This window comes from Scyliorhinus torazame, chromosome 27 (assembly GCF_047496885.1).
Source record: "Scyliorhinus torazame isolate Kashiwa2021f chromosome 27, sScyTor2.1, whole genome shotgun sequence".
In the NCBI taxonomy this organism is placed as follows: Eukaryota; Metazoa; Chordata; class Chondrichthyes; order Carcharhiniformes; family Scyliorhinidae; genus Scyliorhinus; species Scyliorhinus torazame.
The window spans coordinates 38,604,319-38,629,177 of NC_092733.1; the positions used below are offsets into that span (position 1 = coordinate 38,604,319).

Below are 24,859 nucleotides of genomic sequence, written 5' to 3' on the forward strand. Positions count from 1 at the left end.
ACACACCCAGCTCACACCTACACAGCACACACCCACCCAGCACACACACACCCAGCACACACCTACCCAGCACACACCCACCCAGCACACACCCACCCAGCACACACCCACCCAGCACACACCTACCCAGCACACACCTACCCAGCACACACACCCAACACACACACACCCAGCACACACACACCCAGCACACACACACCCAGCACACAGACACTCAGCACACACCTACCCAGCACCCACACAACTATCCAGAAGACACCCACACAGCACACACCCTCCCAGCACACACCTACCCAGCACACACCTACCCAGCACACACCTACCCAGGACACACCCACCCAGCACAAACCCACCCAGCGCACACCTACCCAGCACACACCTACCCAGCACACACCCACCCAGCACACACACACCCAGCGCATACCTACCCAGCACACACCTACCCAGCACACACCCACCCAGGACACACCCACCCAGCACACACACACCCAGCACACACCCACCCAGGACACACCCACCCAGCACACACCCACCCAGCACACACCCGCCCAGGACACACCCACCCAGCACACACACACACAGCGCACACCTACCCAGCACACACCCACCCAGGACACACCCACCCAGCACACACCCACCCAGCACACCCACACCCAGCGCACACCTACCCAGCACACACCCACCCAGGACACACCCACCCAGCACACACCCACCCAGCACACACACACCCAGCGCACACCCACTCAGCACACACCTACCCAGCACACACCCACCCAGCACACACACAGCCAGCACACACACACCCAGGACACACCCACCCAGCACACACCTACCCAGGACCCACACACCCAGCACAAACCCACACAGCACACACACACACCCAGCACACACACACCCAGCACACACACAGCACACACCCACCCAGCACACACCTACCCAGGACACACCCATCCAGCACCCACTCACCCAGCACACAGCTACCAAGCACACACACACACAGCTCACACCTACACAGCACACACCTACCCAGCTCACACACACCCATCACACACACACCCAGCTCACACCTACACAGCACACACCCACCCAGCACACACACACCCAGCACACACCTACCCAGCACACACCCACCCAGCACACACCCACCCAGCACACACCCAACCAGCACACACCTACCCAGCACACACCTACCCAGCACACACACCCAACACACACACACCCAGCACACACACACCCAGCACACACACACCCAGCACACAGACACTCAGCACACACCTACCCAGCACCCACACAACTATCCAGAACACACCCACACAGCACACACCCTCCCAGCACACACCTACCCAGCACACACCTACCCAGCACACACCTACCCAGGACACACCCACCCAGCACAAACCCACCCAGCGCACACCTACCCAGCACACACCTACCCAGCACACACCCACCCAGCACACACACACCCAGCGCACACCTACCCAGCACACACCTACCCAGCACACACCCACCCAGGACACACCCACCCAGCACACACACACCCAGCACACACCCACCCAGGACACACCCACCCAGCACACACCCACCCAGCACACACCCGCCCAGGACACACCCACCCAGCACACACACACACAGCGCACACCTACCCAGCACACACCCACCCAGGACACACCCACCCAGCACACACCCACCCAGCACACCCACACCCAGCGCACACCTACCCAGCACACACCCACCCAGGACACACCCACCCAGCACACACCCACCCAGCACACACACACCCAGCGCACACCCACTCAGCACACACCTACCCAGCACACACCCACCCAGCACACACACACCCAGCACACACACACCCAGGACACACCCACCCAGCACACACCTACCCAGGACCCACACACCCAGCACAAACCCACACAGCACACACACACACCCAGCACACACACACCCAGCACACACCCAGCACACACCCACCCAGCACACACCTACCCAGGACACACCCATCCAGCACCCACTCACCCAGCACACAGCTACCAAGCACACACCTACCCAGGACACACACACCCAGCACACACCTACCCAGCACACACCTACCCAGGACACACACACCCAGCACACACCCACCCAGCACAAACCCACCCAGCACACACACACCCAGGACACACCCACCCAGCACACACACACCCAGCACACACCCACCCAGCACACACACACCCAGCACACACACACCCAGAACACACACACCCAGCACACACACACCCAGCACACACACCCAGTACACACACACCCAGCACACACACACCCAGAACACACACACCCAGTACACACACACCTAAGCACACACCCACCCAGCACACACCGACCCAGCACACACACACCCAGCACACACACCCAGTACACACACACCCAGCACACACACACCCAGGACACACACACCCAGCACACACCCACCCAGGACGGACACACCCAGTACACACACACCCAGCACACACACACCCAGGACACACACACCCAGCACACACACACCCAGCACACACACACCCAGCACCCACCCACCCAGCACACACACACCCAGTACACACACACCCAGCACACACACACCCAGCACACACACACCCAGAACACACACACCCAGCACACACACACCTAAGCACACACCGACCCAGCACACACACACCCAGCACACACACACCCAGCACAGACACACCTAAGCACACACACACCCAGCACACACACACCCAGCACACACACACCCAGCACACACACACCCAGAACACACACACCCAGCACACACACACCTAAGCACACACCGACCCAGCTCACACCCACCCAGCACACACACACCCAGCACACACACACCCAGCACACACCCACCCAGGACGGATACACCCAGCACATACACACCCAGCACACACCTACCCAGCACACACCTACCCAGCACACACCTACCCAGCACACACACACCCAGGACGGACACACCCAGCACACACACACCCAGGACACACCCACCTTGGACGGACACACCCACAACACACCCACCCATCACACACACACCCAGCACACACACACCCAGCACACACACACCCAGCACACACCTACCCAGCACAAACCCACCCAGGACACACATACCCAGCACACACACACACAGCTCACACCTACACAGCACACATCCACCCAGCACACACACACCCAGCACACACCTACCCAGCACACACCCACCCAGCACACACACACCCAGCACACACCTACCCAGCACAAACCCACCCAGGACACACATACCCAGCACACACACACACAGCTCACACCTACACAGCACACACACACCCAGCACACACCCACCCAGCACACACCCACCAAGGACACACACACCCAACACACACACACCCAGCACACACCCACCCAGCACACACCTACCCAGGACGGACACACACAGGACGGACACACCCAGCACACACCTACCCAGCACACTGCTACCCAGCACACACACACCCAGCACACACCTACCCAGCACACACCCACCCAGCACACGCACACCCAGCACACACACACACCCAGGACACACCCACCTAGGACTGACACACCCAGCACACACCCACCCAGCACACACACACCCATGCAGCACACACCTACCCAGCACACACCTACCCAGAACACACCTACCCAGCACACACACACCCAGCACACACACACCCATCACACACCCACCCAGCACACACCTACCCAGCACACACACACCCAGCACACACACACACACAGCACACACCTACACAGCACACACCTACCCAGCACACACCTACACAGCACACACACACCCATCACACAGACACCAGCTCAAACCTACACAGCACACACACACCCAGGTCACACCTACCCAGCACACACCTACCCAGCACACACACACCCATCACACACCCACCCAGCTCACACCTACACAGCACACACCCACCTAGCACACACACACCCAGGACACACCCACCTAGGACTGACACACCCATCACACACCCACCCAGCACACACACACCCATGCAGCACACACCTACCCAGCACACACACACCCATCACACACACACCCAGCTCACACCTACACAGCACACACCCACCTAGCACACACACACCCAGGACACACCCACCTAGGACTGACACACCCAGCACACACACACCCAGCACACACCCACCCATCACACACCCACCCAGCACACACCTACCCAGCACACACACACCCAGCACACACACACACACAGCACACACCCACCTAGTACACACACACCCAGCACACACCTACCCAGGACACACCCACCCAGGACGGACACACCCAGCACACACCTTCCCAGCACACACACACCCAGCACACACACACCCAGGACGGACACATCCAGCACACACCTACCCAGGACACACCCACACAGGACGGACACACCCAGCACTCACCTACCCAGCACACACACACCCAGGTCACACCTACCCAGCACACACACACACACACAGCTCACACCTACACAGCACACACCTACCCAGCTCTCACACACCCATCACACACACACCCAGCTCACACTTACACAGCACACACCCACCCAGCACACACACACCCAACACACACCTACCCAGCACACACACACACACATAGCTCACACCTACACAGCACACACCTACCCAGCTCACACACACACACAGCTAACACCTACACAGCACACACCCACCCAGCAAACACACACCCAGCACACACCTACCCAGCACACACACACCCAGCACACACACACCCAGCACACACCTACCCAGCACACACCTACCCAGCACACACACCCATCACACACTCACCCAGCACATACGTACGCAGGACACACCTACCCAGCTCACACCTACACAGCACACACCCAACCAGCACACACCTACCCAGCACCCACACACCCAGGACACACACACCCAGCACACACCCACCCAGGACACACACGCACAGCACCCACCCACCAAGGACACACCTACCCAGGACACCCACACCCAGCACCCACACACCCAGGACACACACACCCAGCACCCACCCACCCAGGACACACCTACTCAGCACCCACACACCCAATACACACACACCCAGCACCCACACACCCAGCACACACACCCAGCACACACACCCACAACACACCTACCCAGGACACACCTACCCAGCACCCACCCACCCAGCACACACCTACCCAGGACACACACACCCAGGACACACACACCCAGCACACACCTACCCAGCACCCACACAACCAGCACACACCTACCCAGCACACACCCACCAGCACCCACACACCCAGCACACACCTACCCAGCACACACCTACCCAGTACACACCCACCCAGGACACACCTACCCAGCACGGGCACACCCAGGACACACCCACCCAGGACACACCCAACCAGCACACACACACCCAGCACACACACACCCAGCACACACACACCCAGCACACACCCACCCAGCACACACCTACCCAGCACAAACCTACCCAGCACACACCCACCCAGGACACGCCCACCCAGGACGGACATACCCAGCACACACCTACCCAGCACACACCCACCCAGGACACACCCACCCAGGACGGACATACCCAGCACACACCTACCCAGGACACACCCACCCAGGACGGACACACCCAGCACACACCTACACAGCACACACCTACCCAGGACACACCCACCCAGGACGGACACACCCAGCACACACCTACCCAGCACACACCTACCCAGGGCACACCCACCCAGGACACACACACCCAGGACGGACACACCCAGCACACACCTACACAGCACACACCTACCCAGGACACACCCACTCAGGACGGACACACCCAGCACACACCTACCCAGGACACACACACCCTGGACACACCCAGCACACACCTTCCCAGCACACACACACCCAGAACGGACACACCCAGCACACACCTTCCCAGCACACACACACCCAGCACACACACACCCAGGATGGACTCACCCAGCACACACCCACCCAGCACACACACAGCACACACACACACCCATCACACACACACCCAGCACACACACACCCAGCACACACAAATCCAGCACACACCCACCCAGCACACACCCACCCAGCACACACCCACCCAGCACACACACAGCACACACACACCCAGCACACACACGCCCAGCACACAGAAACCCAGCACACACCTACCCAGCACACACACACCCAGCACACACCCACCCAGCACACACACACCCAGCACCCACCCACCCAGCACACACCCACCCAGCTCCCACCCACCCAGCACACACCCACCCAGCACCCACCCACCCAGCACACACCTACCCAGGACACACCTACCCAGGACACACCCACCCAGCACAAACCCACCCAGCAAACACACACCCAGCACACACACCCAGCACACACCCACCCAGCACCCACACACCCAGCACCCACCTACCCAGCACACACCCACCCAGCACACACCCACCCAGCACACACCTACCCAGGGCACACCTACCCAGGACACACCCACCCAGGACACACCCACCCAGCACACACCTACCCAGGACACACCAACCCAGGACACACCTACCCAGGACCCACACACGCAGCACAAACCCACCCAGCACACACACACACCCAGCACACACGCAGCACACACCTACCCAGTACACACCTACCCAGGACACACCTACCCAGGACGGACACACCCAGCACACACCTTCCCAGGATGGACACACCCAGCACACACCTACCCAGGACACACCCACCCTGGACGGACACACCCAGCACACACTTACCCAGCACACACACACCCAGGACGGACACACCCAGCACACACCTACCCAGGACACACCCACACAGGACGGACACACCCAGCACACACCTACCCAGCACACACACACCCAGGTCACACCTACCCAGCACACACACACACACACAGCTCACACCTACCCAGCACACACCCACCCAGCACACACACACCCAGCACACACCTACCCAGCACACACCTACCCAGCACACACACCCAGCACACACACACCCAGCACACACACACCCAGCACACACCCTCCCAGCACACACCCACCCAGCACACACACCCAGCACACACACACCCAGGACCCACACACCCAGCACACACCTACCCAGCACACACCTAACCAGCACACAACAACCCAGGACACACCTACCCAGGACACACCCACCCAGGACACACCCACACAGCACAAACCCACCCAGCAAACACACACCCAGCGCACACCTACCCAGCACACACCCACCCAGGACACACCTACCCAGCACACACCCACCCAGGACACACCCACCCAGCACACACCCACCCAGCACACACACACCCAGCGCACACCCACCCAGCACCCACCCACCCAGCACAAACCCACCCAGCTCACACCTACCCAGCACACACCCACCCAGCACCCACCCACCCAGCACAAACCCACCCAGCTCACACCTACCCAGCACACACCCACCCAGCACCCACCCACCCAGCACACACCCACCCAGCACACACACACCCAGCGCACACCCACTCAGCACACACCTACCCAGCACACACACACCCAGCACACACACACCCAGCACACACCCAGCACACACCCACCCAGCACACACCTACCCAGGACACACCCACCCAGCACCCACTCACCCAGCACCCACTCACCCAGCACACACCTACCCAGCACACACACACCCAGCACACACACACCCAGGACACACACACCCAGCACACACCCACCCAGGACACACACACCCAGCACACACCCAGCCAAGACACACACACCCAGCACACACCCACCCAGGACACACACACCCAGCACACACACACCCAGCACCCACCCACCCAGCACACACACACCCAGCACACACACACCCAGCACACACACACCTAAGCACACACCCACCCAGCACACACACACCCAGCACACACCCACTCAGGACGGACACACCCAGCACATACACACCCAGCACACACCTACCCAGCACACACCTACCCAGGACACACCCACCCAGGACGGACACACCCAGGACACACCCACCCAGGACACACCCACCTTGGACGGACACACCCACAACACACCCACCCATCACACACACACCCAGCACACACACACACTCAGCACACACCTACCCAGGACACACCTACCCAGCACACACCTACACAGCACACACACACCCATCACACAGACACCAGCTCAAACCTACACAGCACACACACACCCAGGTCACACCTACCCAGCACACACCTACCCAGCACACACACACCCATCACACACACACCCATCACACACCTACCCAGGACACACCCACCCAGGACGGACACACCCAGCACACACCCACCCAGGATGGACACATCCTGCACACACCTACCCAGCACACACCTACCCAGGACACATCCACACAGGACGGACACACCCAGCACTCACCTACCCAGCACACACACACCCAGGTCACACCTACCCAGCACACACACACCCAGCTCACACTTACACAGCACACACCCACCCAGCACACACACACCCAACACACACCTACCCAGCACACACACACACACATAGCTCACACCTACACAGCACACACCTACCCAGCTCACACATATACACAGCTCACACCTACACAGCACACACCCACCCAGCACACACACACCCAGCACACACCTACCCAGCACACACACACCCAGCACACACACACCCAGCGCACACCTACCCAGCACACACCTACCCAGCACACACACCCATCACACACTCACCCAGCACATACGTACGCAGGACACACCTACCCAGCTCACACCGACACAGCACACACCCAACCAGCACACACCTACCCAGCACCCACACACCCAGGACACACACACCCAGCACACACCCACCCAGGACACACACGCACAGCACCCACCCACCAAGGACACACCTACCCAGGACACCCACACACAGCACCCACACACCCAGGACACACACACCCAGCACCCACCCACCCAGGACACACCTACTCAGCACCCACACACCCAATACACACACACCCAGCACCCACCCACCCACCCAGGACACACACACCCAGCACACACCTACCCAGCACACACACACCCAGCATACACATACCCATCACACACACACACAGCTCACACCTACACAGCACACATCCACCCAGCACACACACACCCAGCACACACCTACCCAGCACACACCCACCCAGCACACACACACCCAGCACAAACCTACACAGCACACACACACCCAGCACACACCCACCCAGCTTCACACCCACCAAGGACACACACACCCAGCACACACACACCCAGCACACACCCACCCAGCACACACCTACCCAGGACGGACACACACAGGACGGACACACCCAGCACACACCTACCCAGCACACACCTACCCAGCACACACCCACCCAGCACACACACACCCAGCACACACACACCCAGGACACACCCACCTAGGACTGACACACCCAGCACACACCCACCCAGCACACACACACCCATGCAGCACACACCTACCCAGCACACACCTACCCAGAACACACCTACCCAGCACACACACATCCAGCACAAACCCACCCATCACAAACCCACCCAGCACACACCTACCCAGCACACACACACCCAGCACACACACACACACAGCACACACACACCCAGCACACACCCACCCAGCACACACCTACCCAGCACACACCTACCCAGCACACACCCACCCAGGACACGCCCACCCAGCACACACCTACACAGCACACACACACCCATCACACAGACACCAGCTCAAACCTACACAGCACACACACACCCAGGTCACACCTACCCAGCACACACCTACCCAGCACACACACACCCATCACACACACACCCATCACACACCTACCCAGGACACACCCACCCAGGACGGACACACCCAGCACACACCCACCCAGGACGGACACACCCAGCACACACCTACCCAGGACACACCCACACAGGACGGACACACCCAGCACTCACCTACCCAGCACACACACACCCAGGTCACACCTACCCAGCACACACACACACACACAGCTCACACCTACACAGCACACACCTACCCAGCTCTCACACACCGATCACACACACACCCAGCTCACACTTACACAGCACACACCCACCCAGCACACACACACCCAACACACACCTACCCAGCACACACACACACACATAGCTCACACCTACACAGCACACACCTACCCAGCTCACACACACACACAGCTCACACCTACACAGCACACACCCACCCAGCACACACACACCCAGCACACACCTACCCAGCACACACACACCCAGCACACACACACCCAGCACACACCTACCCAGCACACACCTACCCAGCACACACACCCATCACACACTCACCCAGCACATACGTACGCAGGACACACCTACCCAGCTCACACCGACACAGCACACACCCAACCAGCACACACCTACCCAGCACCCACACACCCAGGACACACACACCCAGCACACACCCACCCAGGACACACACGCACAGCACCCACCCACCAAGGACACACCTACCCAGGACACCCACACACAGCACCCACACACCCAGGACACACACACCCAGCACCCACCCACCCAGGACACACCTACTCAGCACCCACACACCCAATACACACACACCCAGCACCCACCCACCCAGGACACACACACCCAGGACACACACAACCAGCACCCACACACCCAGCACACACACCCAGCACCCACACACCCACAACACAACTACCCAGGACACACACACCCAGGACACACACACCCAGCACACACCTACCCAGCACCCACACACCCAACACACACACACCCAGCAAACACCTACCCAGCACACACCCACCAGCACCCACACACCCAGCACACACCTACCCAGCACACACCTACCCAGCACACACCCACCCAGGACACACCTACCCAGGACGGGCACACCCAGGACACACCCACCCAGGACACACCCAACCAGCACACACACACCCAGCACACACCTACCCAGCACACACCTACCCAGCACACACCCACCCAGCACACACCCACCCAGGACACACCTACCCAGGACGGGCACACCCAGGACACACACACCCAGCACACACACACCCAGCACACACACACCCAGCACACACCTACCCAGCACACACCTACCCAGCACACACCCACCCAGGACGGGCATACCCAGCACACACCTACCCAGGACACACCCACCCAGGACGGACACACCCAGCACACACCTACCCAGCACACACCTACCCAGCACACACACACCCAGCACACACCTACCCAGGACACACCCACCCAGGACGGACACACCCAGCACACACACACCCAGGTCACACCTACCCAGCACACACCTACCCAGCACACACCTACCCAGGACACACCCACCCAGGACGGACACACCCAGCGCACACACACCCAGCACACACCTACCCAGGACACACCCACCCAGGACGGACACACCCAGCACACACCTACCCAGGACGGACACACCCAGGACACACACACCCAGGACGGACACACCCAGCACACACCTTCCCAGCACACACACACCCAGCACACACACACCCAGGATGGACTCACCCAGCACACACCTACACAGCACACACCTACCCAGCACACACACACCCAGGACACACCTACCCAGGACACACACCCCCAGCACACACACACCCAGCACCCACCCAGCACACACCCACCCAGCACACACACATCCAGCACACACTTACCCAGCACACACCCACCCAGCACACACACAGCACACACACACCCAGCACACACACACCCAGCACACAGACACCCAGCACACACCTACCCAACACACACACACCCAGAACACACACACACAGCACACACACACCCAGCACCCACCCACCCAGCACACACCTACCCACGACACACCTACCCAGCACAAACCCACCCAGCACTCACACACCCAGCACACACACACCCAGCACACCCCCACCCAGCACCCACACACCCAGCACCCACCTACCCAGCACACACCCACCCAGCACACACCCACCCAGCACACACCTACCCAGGACACACCTACCCAGGACACACCCACCCAGGACACACCCACCCAGCACAAACCCACCCAGCAAACACACACCCAGCACACACACACCCAGCACACACCCACCCAGCACCCACACACCCAGCACCCACCTACCCAGCACACACCCACCCAGCACACACTCACCCAGCACACACCTACCCAGGACACACCTACCCAGGACACATCCACCCAGGACACACCCACCCAGCACAAACCCACCCAGCACACACCTACCCAGCACACACCCACCCAGCACCCACACACCCAGCGCACACCCACTCAGCACACACCTACCCAGCACACACCCACCCAGCACAAACCCACCCAGCACAAACCCACCCAGCACACACAGACCCAGCACACACACACCCAGGACACACCTATCCAGGACACACCCACCCAGCACACAACCACCCAGCACACACCTACCCAGCACACACACACCCAGCACACACACACCCAGCACACACCCACCCAGGACACACCCACCCATGCAGCACACACCTGCCCAGCACACACCTACCCAGAACACACCTTCTCAGCACACACACACCCAGCACACACCCGCCCAGCACACACACACCCTGCACACACCCACCCAGCACACACACCCAGCACACACCTACCCAGCACACACACCCAGCACACACACACCCAGCACACACCTACCCAGCACACACCTACCCAGCACACACCTACCCAGAACACACCGACCCAGCACACACACGCCCAGCACACACACAACCATCACACACCCACCCATCACACACCCACCCAGCACACACCTACCCAGCACACACACACCCAGCACACACACACACCCAGCACACACCTACCCAGGACACACCTACCCAGCACACACCTACCCAGCACACACCCACACAGCACACACCTACACAGCACACACGTACCCATCACACAGACACCAGCTCAAACCTACACAGCACACACACACCCATGTCACACCTACCCAGCACACACCTACCCAGCACACACACCTATCACACACACACCCAGCTCACACCTACACAGCACACACCCACCTAGCACACACCTACCCAGCACACACCTACCCAGCACACACACACCCAGCACACACCTACCCAGAACACACACACCCAGGACACACCCACCCAGCACACACCCATCCAGGACACACACAAACAGCACACACCTACCCAGGACACACCCACCCAGCACACACCGACCCAGCACACACCTACCAACACACACACCCAGCACACACACACCCAGCACACACACACACAGCACACACCTACCCAGCACACACCCACCCAGCACACACACACCCAGCACACACACACACAGCACACACCTACCCAGTACACACCCACATAGCACCCACCCACCCAGCACACCCCGACCCAGCACACACACACGCCCAGCACACACCTACCCAGCACACACACACACAGCACACACCCACCCAGCACACACACACCCAGCACACACCCACCCAGCACACACCCACCCAGCACACACACACCCAGCACACAAACACTCAGCACACACACACCCAGCACACACACACCCAGCACACACACACCCAGCACACAAACACTCAGCACACAAACACTCAGCACACACCCACCCAGCACACACCTATCCAGGACACACCCACCCAGGACACACCCACCCAGCACACACCTACCCAGCACACACACACCCAGGACACATCCACCCAGGACGGACACACCCAGCACACACCCACCCAGCACACACACGCCCAGCACACACCCACCCAGCACACACACACCCAGCACACACCCACCCAAGAAGGACACACCCAGCACACACACACCCAGCACACACACACCCAGCACACACACACCCAGGACACATCCACCCAGGACACACCCACCCAGCACACACCCACCCAAGACGGACACACCCAGCACACACACACACAGCACACACACACCCAGGACACATCCACCCAGGACACACCCACCCAGCACACACACGCCCAGCACACACCCACCCAGCACACACACACCCAGCACACACACACCCAGGACACACCTACCCAGCACACACACACCCAGGACACACCTACCCAGCACACACCTACCCAGCACACACCTACCCTGCACACACACACCCAGCACACACCCACCCAGCACACACACACCCAGCAAACACCCACCCAGCACACACACACCCAGCACACACCTACCCAGCACACACCTACCCTGCACACACACACCCAGCACACACCAACCCAGCACACACACACCCAGCAAACACCCACCCAGCACACACCCACCCATCACACACCTACCCAGCACACACGTACCCTGCACACACACACCCAGCACACACACACCCAGCACACACACACCCAGCAAACACCCACCCAGCACACACCCACCCATCACACACCTACCCAGCACACACCTACCCTGCACACACACACCAAGCACACACCCACCCATCACACACCCACACAGCACACATCTACCCAGCACACACCCACACAGCACACACCTGCCCATCACACACCCACCCAGGGCACACCCACCCAGGTTGGACACACCCAGCACACACACACCGAGCACACACCCACGCAGCACACACACACCCAGGACACACCTACACAGGACACACCTACCCTGCACACACCCACCCAGCACACACCCACCCAGCACACACACACCCAGCACACACCTACCCAGCACACACACACCCAGCACACACACACCCAGGACACACCTACACAGGACACACCTACCCTGCACACACCCACCCAGCACACACCCACCCAGCACACACCCACCCAGCACACACCTACCCAGCACACACCTACCCAGCACAAACCCACACACACACCCAGCACACACCTACACAGGACACACACACCCAGCAGACACACACCCAGCACTCACACACCCAGGACACACACACCCAGCACACACACACCCAGCACACACACACCCAGGACACACCCACCCAGCACACACACACATAGCACACACACACCCAGCTCACACCTACACAGCACACACCCACCCAGCACACACCCACCCAGCACACACCTACCCAGCACTCACCCACCCAGCACACACCCACCCAGCACACACACACCCAGCACACACCTACCCAGGACACACCTACCCAGCTCACACCTACAAAGCACACACCCACCCAGCACACACACACGCAGCACACACCTACCCAGCACACACCCACCCAGCACACACACACCCAGCACACACCTACCCAGGACACACCTACCCAGCACACACCTACCCAGCACACACCCACCCAGGACACAACCACCCAGGACGGACACACCCAGAACACACACACCCGTACACACCCACCCAGCACACACCCACATAGCACACACCCACCCAGGACACACACACCCAGCACACACCCACCAAGGACACACACACCCAGCACACACACACCCAGCACACTCACACCGAGCACACCTACACCCAGGACACACCCACCCAGCACACACCCATCCACGACACACCCACCCAGGACGGACACACCCAGCACACACACACCCAGCACACAATCACCTAGCACACACATACCCAGGACACACCCACGCAGGACACACCCACCCAGGACACACCCACCCAGCACACACACACCCAGGACACACCCACCCAGCACCCACCCACCCAACACACACACACCCAGCACACACCTACCCATGACACACCTATGCAGGACACACACACACACCACACACACTCAGGACACACCCACCGAGCACACACCCAACCAGCACACACCCACCCAGCACACCTACCCAGGACACACACACCCAGCACACACCCACCCAGCACACACACACCCAGGACACACCTACCCAGCACACACCCACCCAGCACACACCTACGCAGCACAAACACACCCAGCACACACCCACCCAGCACACACCCACCCAGCACACACCCACCCAGCACACACCCACCCAGCACACACACACCCAGCACACACCTACCCAGCACACACACACCCAGCACACACACACCCAGGACACACCTACACAGGACACACCTACCCTGCACACACCCACCCAGCACACACCCACCCAGCACACACCCACCCAGCACACACCTACCCAGCACACACCTACCCAGCACAAACCCACACACACACCCAGCACACACCTACACAGGACACACACACCCAGCAGCCACACACCCAGCACTCACACACCCAGGACACACACACCCAGCACACACACACCCAGCACACACACACCCAGGACACACCCACCCAGCACACACACACATAGCACACACACACCCAGCTCACACCTACACAGCACACACCCACCCAGCACACACCCACCCAGCACACACCTACCCAGCACACACCCACCCAGCACACACCCACCCAGCACACACCTACCCAGGAAATACCTACCCAGCTCACACCTACACAGCACACACCCACCCAGCACACACACACCCAGCACACACCTACCCAGCACACACCCACCCAGCACACACACACCCAGCACACACCTACCCAGCACACACCCACCCAGCACACACCCACCCAGCACACACCTACCCAGGAAATACCTACCCAGCTCACACCTACACAGCACACACCCACCCAGCACACACACACCCAGCACACACCTACCCAGCACACACCCACCCAGCACACACACACCCAGCACACACCTACCCAGGACACACCTACCCAGCACACAACTACCCAGCACACACACACCCAGCACACGCCTACCCAGCACACACCCACCCAGGACACAACCACCCAGGACGGACACACCCAGAACACACACACCCGTACACACCCACCCAGCACACACCCACATAGCACACACCCACCCAGGACACACACACCCAGCACACACCCACCAAGGACACACACACCCAGCACACACACACCCAGCACACTCACACCCAGCACACATACACCCAGGACACACCCACCCAGCACACACCCATCCAGGACACACCCACCCAGGACGGACACACCCAGCACACACACACCCAGCACACAATCACCTAGCACACACATACCCAGGACACACCCACGCAGGACACACCCACCCAGGACACACCCACCCAGCACACACACACCCAGGACACACCCACCCAGCACCCACCCGCCCAGCGCACACACACCCAGCACCCACCCACCCAACACACACACACCCAGCACACACCTACCCATGACACACCTATGCAGGACACACACACACACCACACACACTCAGGACACACCCACCGAGCACACACCCAACCAGCACACACCCACCCAGCACACCTACCCAGGACACACACACCCAGCACACACCCACCCAGCACACACACACCCAGGACACACCTACCCAGCACACACCCACCCAGCACACACCTACGCAGCACACACACACCCAGCACACACCCACCCAGCACACACCCACCCAGCACACACCCACCCAGCACACACCCACCCAGCACACACCCACCCAGCACACACACACCCAGCACACACACACCCAGCACACACTAACCCAGGACACATCCACCCAGGACACAACCACCCAGGACGGACACACCCAGCACACACCCACCCCGGCACTCGCTCCCCCCCACCCCGGCTCTCCCCCCCCCCCACACCGGCACTCGCCCCCCCCCCCCTCCCCGGCACTCGCACCCCCCTCCCCGGCACACGCCCCCCCTCCCCGGCACTCGTCCTCTCCTCCCCGGCACTCGCCCTCTCCTCCCCGGCACTCGCCCTCTCCTCCCCGGCACTCGCCCCCTCCTCCCCGGCACTCGCCCTCTCCGCCCCGGCACTCGCCCTCTCCTCCCCGGCACTCGCCCTCTCCTCCCCGGCACTCGCCCTCTTTCCTCCCGGCACTCGCCCTCTCCGCCCCGGCACTCGCCCTCTCCGCCCCGACACTCGCCCTCCCCTCCCCGGCACTCGCCCTCTCCGCCCCGACACTCGCCCTCTCCTCCCCGGCACTCGCCCTCTCCTCCCCGGCACTCGCCCACTCCACCCCGGCACTCGCCCTCTTTCCTCCCGGCACTCGCCCTCTCCGCCCCGACACTCGCCCTCTCCTCCCGGCACTCGCCCTCTCCGCCCCGACACTCGCCCTCTCCTCCCCGGCACTCGCCCTCTCCTCCCCGGCACTCGCCCTCTCCTCCCCGGCACTCGCCCTCTCCTCCCCGGCACTCGCCCTCTCCTCCCGGCACTCGCCCTCTCCGCCCCGACACTCGCCCTCTCCTCCCCGGCACTCGCCCTCTCCACCCCGGCACTCGCCCTCTTTCCTCCCGGCACTCGCCCTCTCCGCCCCGACACTCGCCCTCTCCTCCCCGACACTCGCCCTCTCCTCCCCGGCACTCGCCCTCTCCTCCCCGGCACTCGCCCTCTCCTCCCCGACACTCGCCCTCTCCTCCCCGACACTCGCCCTCTCCTCCCCGACACTCGCCCACTCCACCACGGCACTCGCCCTCCCCTCCCCGGCACTCGCCCTCTTTCCTCCCGGCACTCGCCCTCTCCGCCCCGACACTCGCCCTCTCCTCCCCGACACTCGCCCTCTCCTCCCCGGCACTCGCCCTCTCCTCCCCGGCTCTCGCCCTCTTTCCTCCCGGCACTCGCCCTCTCCGCCCCGACACTCGCCCTCTCCTCCCCGACACTCGCCCTCTCCTCCCCGGCACTCGCCCTCTCCTCCCCGACACTCGCCCTCTCCTCCCCGACACTCGCCCTCCCCTCCCCGGCACTCGCCCCCTCCTCCCCGACACTCGCCCTCTCCTCCCCGGCACTCGCCCTCTCCTCCCCGACACTCGCCCTCTCCTCCCCGACACTCGCCCTCCCCTCCCCGACACTCGCCCTCCCCTCCCCGGCACTCGCCCCCTCCTCCCCTGCATTCGCCCCCTCCTCCCCGGCACACCCCCCCCTCCTCGGTACTCACCCTCCCCTCCCCGGCACTCGCCCTCTACCCCCGGCACTCCCTCTCTCCTTCCCGGCACTCGCCCCCTCCTCCCCGGCATTCGCCTCTTCCTCCCCGGCATTCGCCCCCTCCTCCACGGCACACCACCCTCTCCCCGGTACTCACCCTCCCCACCCCGGCACTCGCCCTCTCCTCCCCGGCACTCACCCTCTCCCCTCCCGGCACTCGTCCTCTCCTCCCCAGCACTCGCCCCCTCCTCCCCGGCACTCGCCCCCTCCTCCCCGGCACTCGCCCCCTCCTCCCCGGCACTCGCCCCCTCCTCCCCGGCACTCGCCCCCTCCTCCCCGGCACTCGCCCCCTCCTCCCCGGCACTCGCCCTCTCCGCCCCGACACTCGCCCTCTCCCACCCGGCACTCGCCCTCTACACCCCTGCACTCGCCCCCTCCTCCCCGGCACTCGCCCTCTCCCCCCGGCACTCGCCCCCTCCTCCCCGGCACTCGCCCTCTCCTCCCCGGCACTCGCCCCCTCCTCCCCGGCACTCGCCCTCTCCCACCCGGCATTCGCCCTCTACACCCCTGCACTCGCCCCCTCCTCCCCGGCACTCGCCCTCTCCCCCCGGCACTCGCCCTCTCCTCCCCGGCACTCGCCCTCTCCTCCCCGGCACTCGCCCTCTCCTCCCCGGCACTCACCCACTCCACCCCGGCACTCGCCCACTCCACCCCGGCACTCGCCCTCTCCTCCCCGGCACTCGCCCTCTCCTCCCCGGCACTCGCCCTCTCCTCCCCGGCACTCGCCCTCTCCTCCCCGGGATTTTTAGGGGGCCGGAGAATTCGGCAGCAGCCGGGGGCGGGATTCACTCCTGTCCCCGGCAATTCTCCGACTCGGCGGGGGGTCGGAGAATCCCGTCCCCTGTATTTTCATCAAGCTTTTGATGAACTCACCAACAGGAGGTTGGTCACAAACTATAGCAATGGGATAGGAGACAAGATACTGACACAGGCTCAGGACTGGTTAACAGGCAGAAAACAGAGAGCGGGAATAAAGGGCCCATTCTGACAGTGACAGCCTCTGACGAGTGGGGCCCACAAGGATCAGTACTCAGGGCCCCAGCTGTTCACAATATAGATCAATGTCACCTTTCCAAGATTGTGGAAGGCACAACATGAGTGGGAATGTGAGTTGTGAGGAAGATGCAAAGCTGTTTCAAGGGGATTTGGGCAGATTTGGTGAGTTGGCAAGAACATGGGAGATGGAATATATCGTAGAAAATGTGAGGCGACCATTTTGTGGGAGGAACAGGTGTGTGGGTTATTTCTCAAATGGTGAGAGGTTAGAAAGTGTAGCTGGACAAAGGGACCTGGGAGTCCTCGTCAATAAGGCACTGAAAGCTAGCGTGCATTTACAATGAGCAATTAGGAAGGTAAAGGAATGTTAGACATTATGACCAGAGAATTTGAGTGCAGGAGTCGCAAAGTCTTGCTCCAAATTTCTGGAACTCTGGTTTGACCACACCTGGAGCAGTGTGTGTAGTTTTGGTTCCCTTACCTGAGGAAGGATTTTATTCCCAGAGCTGGAGTTTACCGAAGGTTCACCAGACTTGTTCCCGGGATGTCGGGACTGTCCCTGATGAAGAGAGATTGAGGAAACTGGACATGAATTCGTGACAGTTTTGAAGAATGAGAGAAGGTATCTATAGGTATGTCAGGAATAAGCGAATGACTAGGGTAAGAGTAGGACCAGTCAAGGACAGGGATGGGAAATTGTGTGTGGAGTCTGAAGAGATAGGCGAGATACTAAATGAATATTTTTCGTCAGTATTCATTCAGGAAAAAGATAATGTTGTGGAGGAGAATGCTGAGACCCAGCCTAATAGAATAGATGGCATTGAGGTACGTAGGGAAGAGGTGTTGGCAATTCTGGACAGGCTGAAAATAGATAAGTCCCCGGGGCCTGATGGGATTTATCCGAGGATTCTCTGGGAGGCCAGGGAAGAGATTGCTGGGCCTTTGGCTTTGATTTTTATGTCATCATTGGCTACAGGAATAGTGCCAGAGGACTGGAGGACAGCAAATGTGGTCCCTTTGTTCAAAAAGGGGAGTAGAGACAACCCCGGCAACTATAGACCGGTGAGCCTCACGTCTGTAGTGGGTAAAGACTTGGAGGGGATTATAAGAGACAAGATTTATAATCATCTAGATAGGAATAATATGATCAGGGATAGTCAGCATGGCTTTGTGAAGGGTAGGTCATGCCTCACAAACCTTATTGAGTTCTTTGAGAAGGTGACTGAACAGGTAGATGAGGGTAGAGCAGTTGATGTGGTGTATATGGATTTCAGCAAAGCGTTTGATAAGGTTCCCCACGGTAGGCTATTGCAAAAAATACGGAGGCTGGGGATTGAGGGTGATTTAGAGATGTGGATCAGAAATTGGCTAGCTGAAAGAAGACAGAGGGTGGTGGTTGATGGGAAATGTTCAGAATGGAGTACAGTCACAAGTGGAGTACCACAAGGATCTGTTCTGGGGCCGTTGCTGTTTGTCATTTTTATCAATGACCTAGAGGAGGGCGCAGAAGGGTGGGTGAGTAAATTTGCAGACGACACTAAAGTCGGTGGTGTTGTCGATAGTGTGGAAGGATGTAGCAGGTTACAGAGGGACATAGATAAGCTGCAGAGCTGGGCTGAGAGGTGGCAAATGGAGTTTAATGTAGAGAAGTGTGAGGTGATTCACTTTGGAAGGAATAACAGGAATGCGGAATATTTGGCTAATGGTAAAGTTCTTGAAAGTGTGGATGAGCAGAGGGATCTAGGTGTCCATGTACATAGATCCCTGAAAGTTGCCACCCAGGTTGATAGGGTTGTGAAGAAGGCCTATGGAGTGTTGGCCTTTATTGGTAGAGGGATTGAGTTCCGGAGTCGGGAGGTCATGTTGCAGCTGTACAGAACTCTGGTACGGCCGCATTTGGAGTATTGCGTACAGTTCTGGTCACCGCATTATAGGAAGGACGTGGAGGCTTTGAAGCGGGTGCAGAGGAGATTTACCAGGATGTTGCCTGGTATGGAGGGAAAATCTTATGAGGAAAGGCTGATGGACTTGAGGTTGTTTTCGTTGGAGAGAAGAAGGTTAAGAGGAGACTTAATAGAGGCATACAAAATGATCAGGGGGTTGGATAGGGTGGACAGTGAGAGCCTTCTCCCGCGGATGGAAATGGCTGGCACGAGGGGACATAACTTTAAACTGAGGGGTAATAGATATAGGACAGAGGTCAGAGGTAGGTTCTTTACGCAAAGAGTAGTGAGGCCGTGGAATGCCCTACCTGCTACAGTAGTGAACTCGCCAACATTGAGGACATTTAAAAGTTTATTGGATAAACATATGGATGATAATGGCATAGTGTAGGTTAGATGGCTTTTGTTTCGGTGCAACATCGTGGGCCGAAGGGCCTGTACTGCGCTGTCTTGTTCTATGTTCTATGTTCTATGAAAGCCTTAGATTACAAGACCATATAGAGGAGCTGGTCAAAGAAACCTGGAAAATAGGAGCAGGAGGAGGCCATTCGGCCCCTCGAGCTGCTCTGCCCGTCATTATGATGGTGGCTGATCACCCAACTCAATAGCCTAATCCCGCTTCCCCCCCGTGTCCTTTGATCCCCTTCGGCATCAGAGCGATATCGAGCTGCTTCTTGAAAACATCAATGTTTTGGCCTCACCTACTTCCTGTGGTAACGGATTCCACAGGCCGACCACTCTCCGGGCGAAGATATTTCTCCTCATCTCTGTCCAAAATGGTCGATGCCGCAGGACCAGGATGTGCTGGTTTTGGCCAAGGATGGTATCATGACTAGTATCGGCTTGGAGGGCTGAAGGGCCTGTTCCTGTGCTATGTTGTTCTTTGTATCCTCAGACTGTGACCCCTGGTTCACCCCCACCATCGGGAACATCCTTCCTGCATCTACCCTGTCCAGTCCTGGTTGAATTTTATCGGTTTCTATGAGGTCCCCCCTCATTCTTCTGCACTCCAGCGAAGACAATCCTAACCGACTCAATCCTCCTCATACACCCATCCTGCTAGGCCAGGGGACAGTCTGGTTAGATGGGCAGAACAGCGGCAAATGGAATTTAACCCTGAAAAGTGCGAGGTGATGCCTATTGGGAGGACTAAGCTGGGAAGGGAACATACAATGAATGGGAAGACCTCAGGAAGTACAGAGGGATCTGGGTGTGCAGGTCTATAAGTCCCTGAAGGCAGCAGGATGGTACAAGGTGGTTTACAAGGTCTATGGGATACCTGCCGTTATTAACCCAGGCACTGAATACAAGAGCGGGGAGGTTATGCTGGGACTGTATAAAACGCTGGTTAGGTCACAGCTAGAGGATTGTGTACAGTTCTGGTCACCACACGATAGCAGTGAGTGCATTAGAGAGGGTGCAGGGGAGACTGACCAGGATGTTGCCCAGGCTGCAATGTTTCAGCTATCGAGAGAGACTGGAGCGGCTGGGAATGTTTCCTCTGGAGCAGAGAGGGCTGAGGAGGGAGCTGAGCGATTTGGACAGAATTATGAGGGACAGGGACAGGGTGGATAGGGAGGTACTTTTCCCCTTAGTTGAGGGGTAACCAGGGGGCAGCGATTTAAGGTAAGGGGCCGGAGATTTAGAGGGGATTTGAGGGAAAACCTTTTCATCCAGGTGGGAATTTGACTGAGCTCTCACTGCAATCTAAACCAGACTGAAATGGAGAGACAGGGTCGATGCGGCGGAGCTCGTTCCCCTGGTCGGCGAATTCTGAACCACGGGGCAAAAACCCCAAATAAGGAGAAGCCAATTAGGGCCGAGGGGGAGAGAGGTTTTAAAAATGATAAAACCCCAGGGTTGTGACTGTTTGGAATTCTCGATCCCAGAGGCCTGTGGAAGCTGAGTCACTGAGGATATTTCAGAAACATGGAGATAGGGACTCGGATGAAGGGGCTGAATGTCTGCTCACTAACTTTGCTGACGACACAATGATAGGAAGGACAGTAAATTGTGAAGAGAACGTAAGGAGGGTGTAAAGGGACAGCGAGAGGGTAAATGTGGGGAAAATGGATATAACTTGGGAAAGTGGGAAAGTGTCCAGTTTGGCAGGAAGAATAAAAGGGAAGCTGATTTTGGAAACGGTGCGAGATTGCAGAGCTCTGAGGTACAGAGGGATCTGGGGGTCCCAGTGCATGGATCACAAAAGAGGCCCTGGGGGTCGGGTTTGGGGAATACCATGTTGGGGGGCTTACTGAGGGGTCAGGAGGATGTGGACTGTCACGTGTGGGGACCTGGGTAGGGGTCACATTTAAATGATAGCGGAGGCTGTTTTACCGCCTCTCTCTCATTTGCTGAATTCTAGTTCGGGTTTGAAGTGGAGTTTGGTGTTTGTGGAGAAGAATATAAAATACTCAGCATGTCTGGCAGTGTCTGCGGACAGGAACAGAGTTAACCTTGTCGGCTTCTGACCCTCGGATGACAACAGTTCCTCAATCTGCAAGGCTCTCTGTTCCTCGCTCCACAGATGCTCCCAGATGTACTGAGTCTTTCCAGAAGCTTCTGCAATGACTTCAGATTCCCGGCACTTTCTTTATTTTGCTTTGATGTTGGGATTTTGTCCTCACTCATTCTCCCACCTTTGTGTCTCTTATTTCCAGTTAAAGCTGTCATACCAACTCTGCCACCCACGCCAGAGACCACTGTGCCACCCATGCCAGAGACCACTGTGCCAACCATGCCAGAGACCACTCTGCCAACCATGCCAGAGACCACTGTGCCAACCACGCCAGAGACCACTGTGCCAACCACGCCAGAGACCACTCTGCCACAAATTGCATCTTCAATGATTGTCCCAAATCCAACATCACCAGCGCCAGGTATCAGCATCCGGAGGGGTTT

At 59.7% G+C, this 24,859-nt stretch overlaps 1 protein-coding gene across 1 annotated transcript in view; it reads left to right on the forward strand.

The window, feature by feature from the left end:
* LOC140403363 (pancreatic secretory granule membrane major glycoprotein GP2-like) overlaps positions 1–24,859 on the forward strand; it is a 71,176-nt gene that overhangs the window by 33,173 nt on the left and 13,144 nt on the right. Inside the window, exon 5 of the mRNA XM_072491271.1 lies at positions 24,619–24,837. Within this exon, the coding sequence (XP_072347372.1) occupies positions 24,619–24,837 (219 nt within the window). The remainder of the gene's footprint in view (positions 1–24,618; positions 24,838–24,859) is intronic.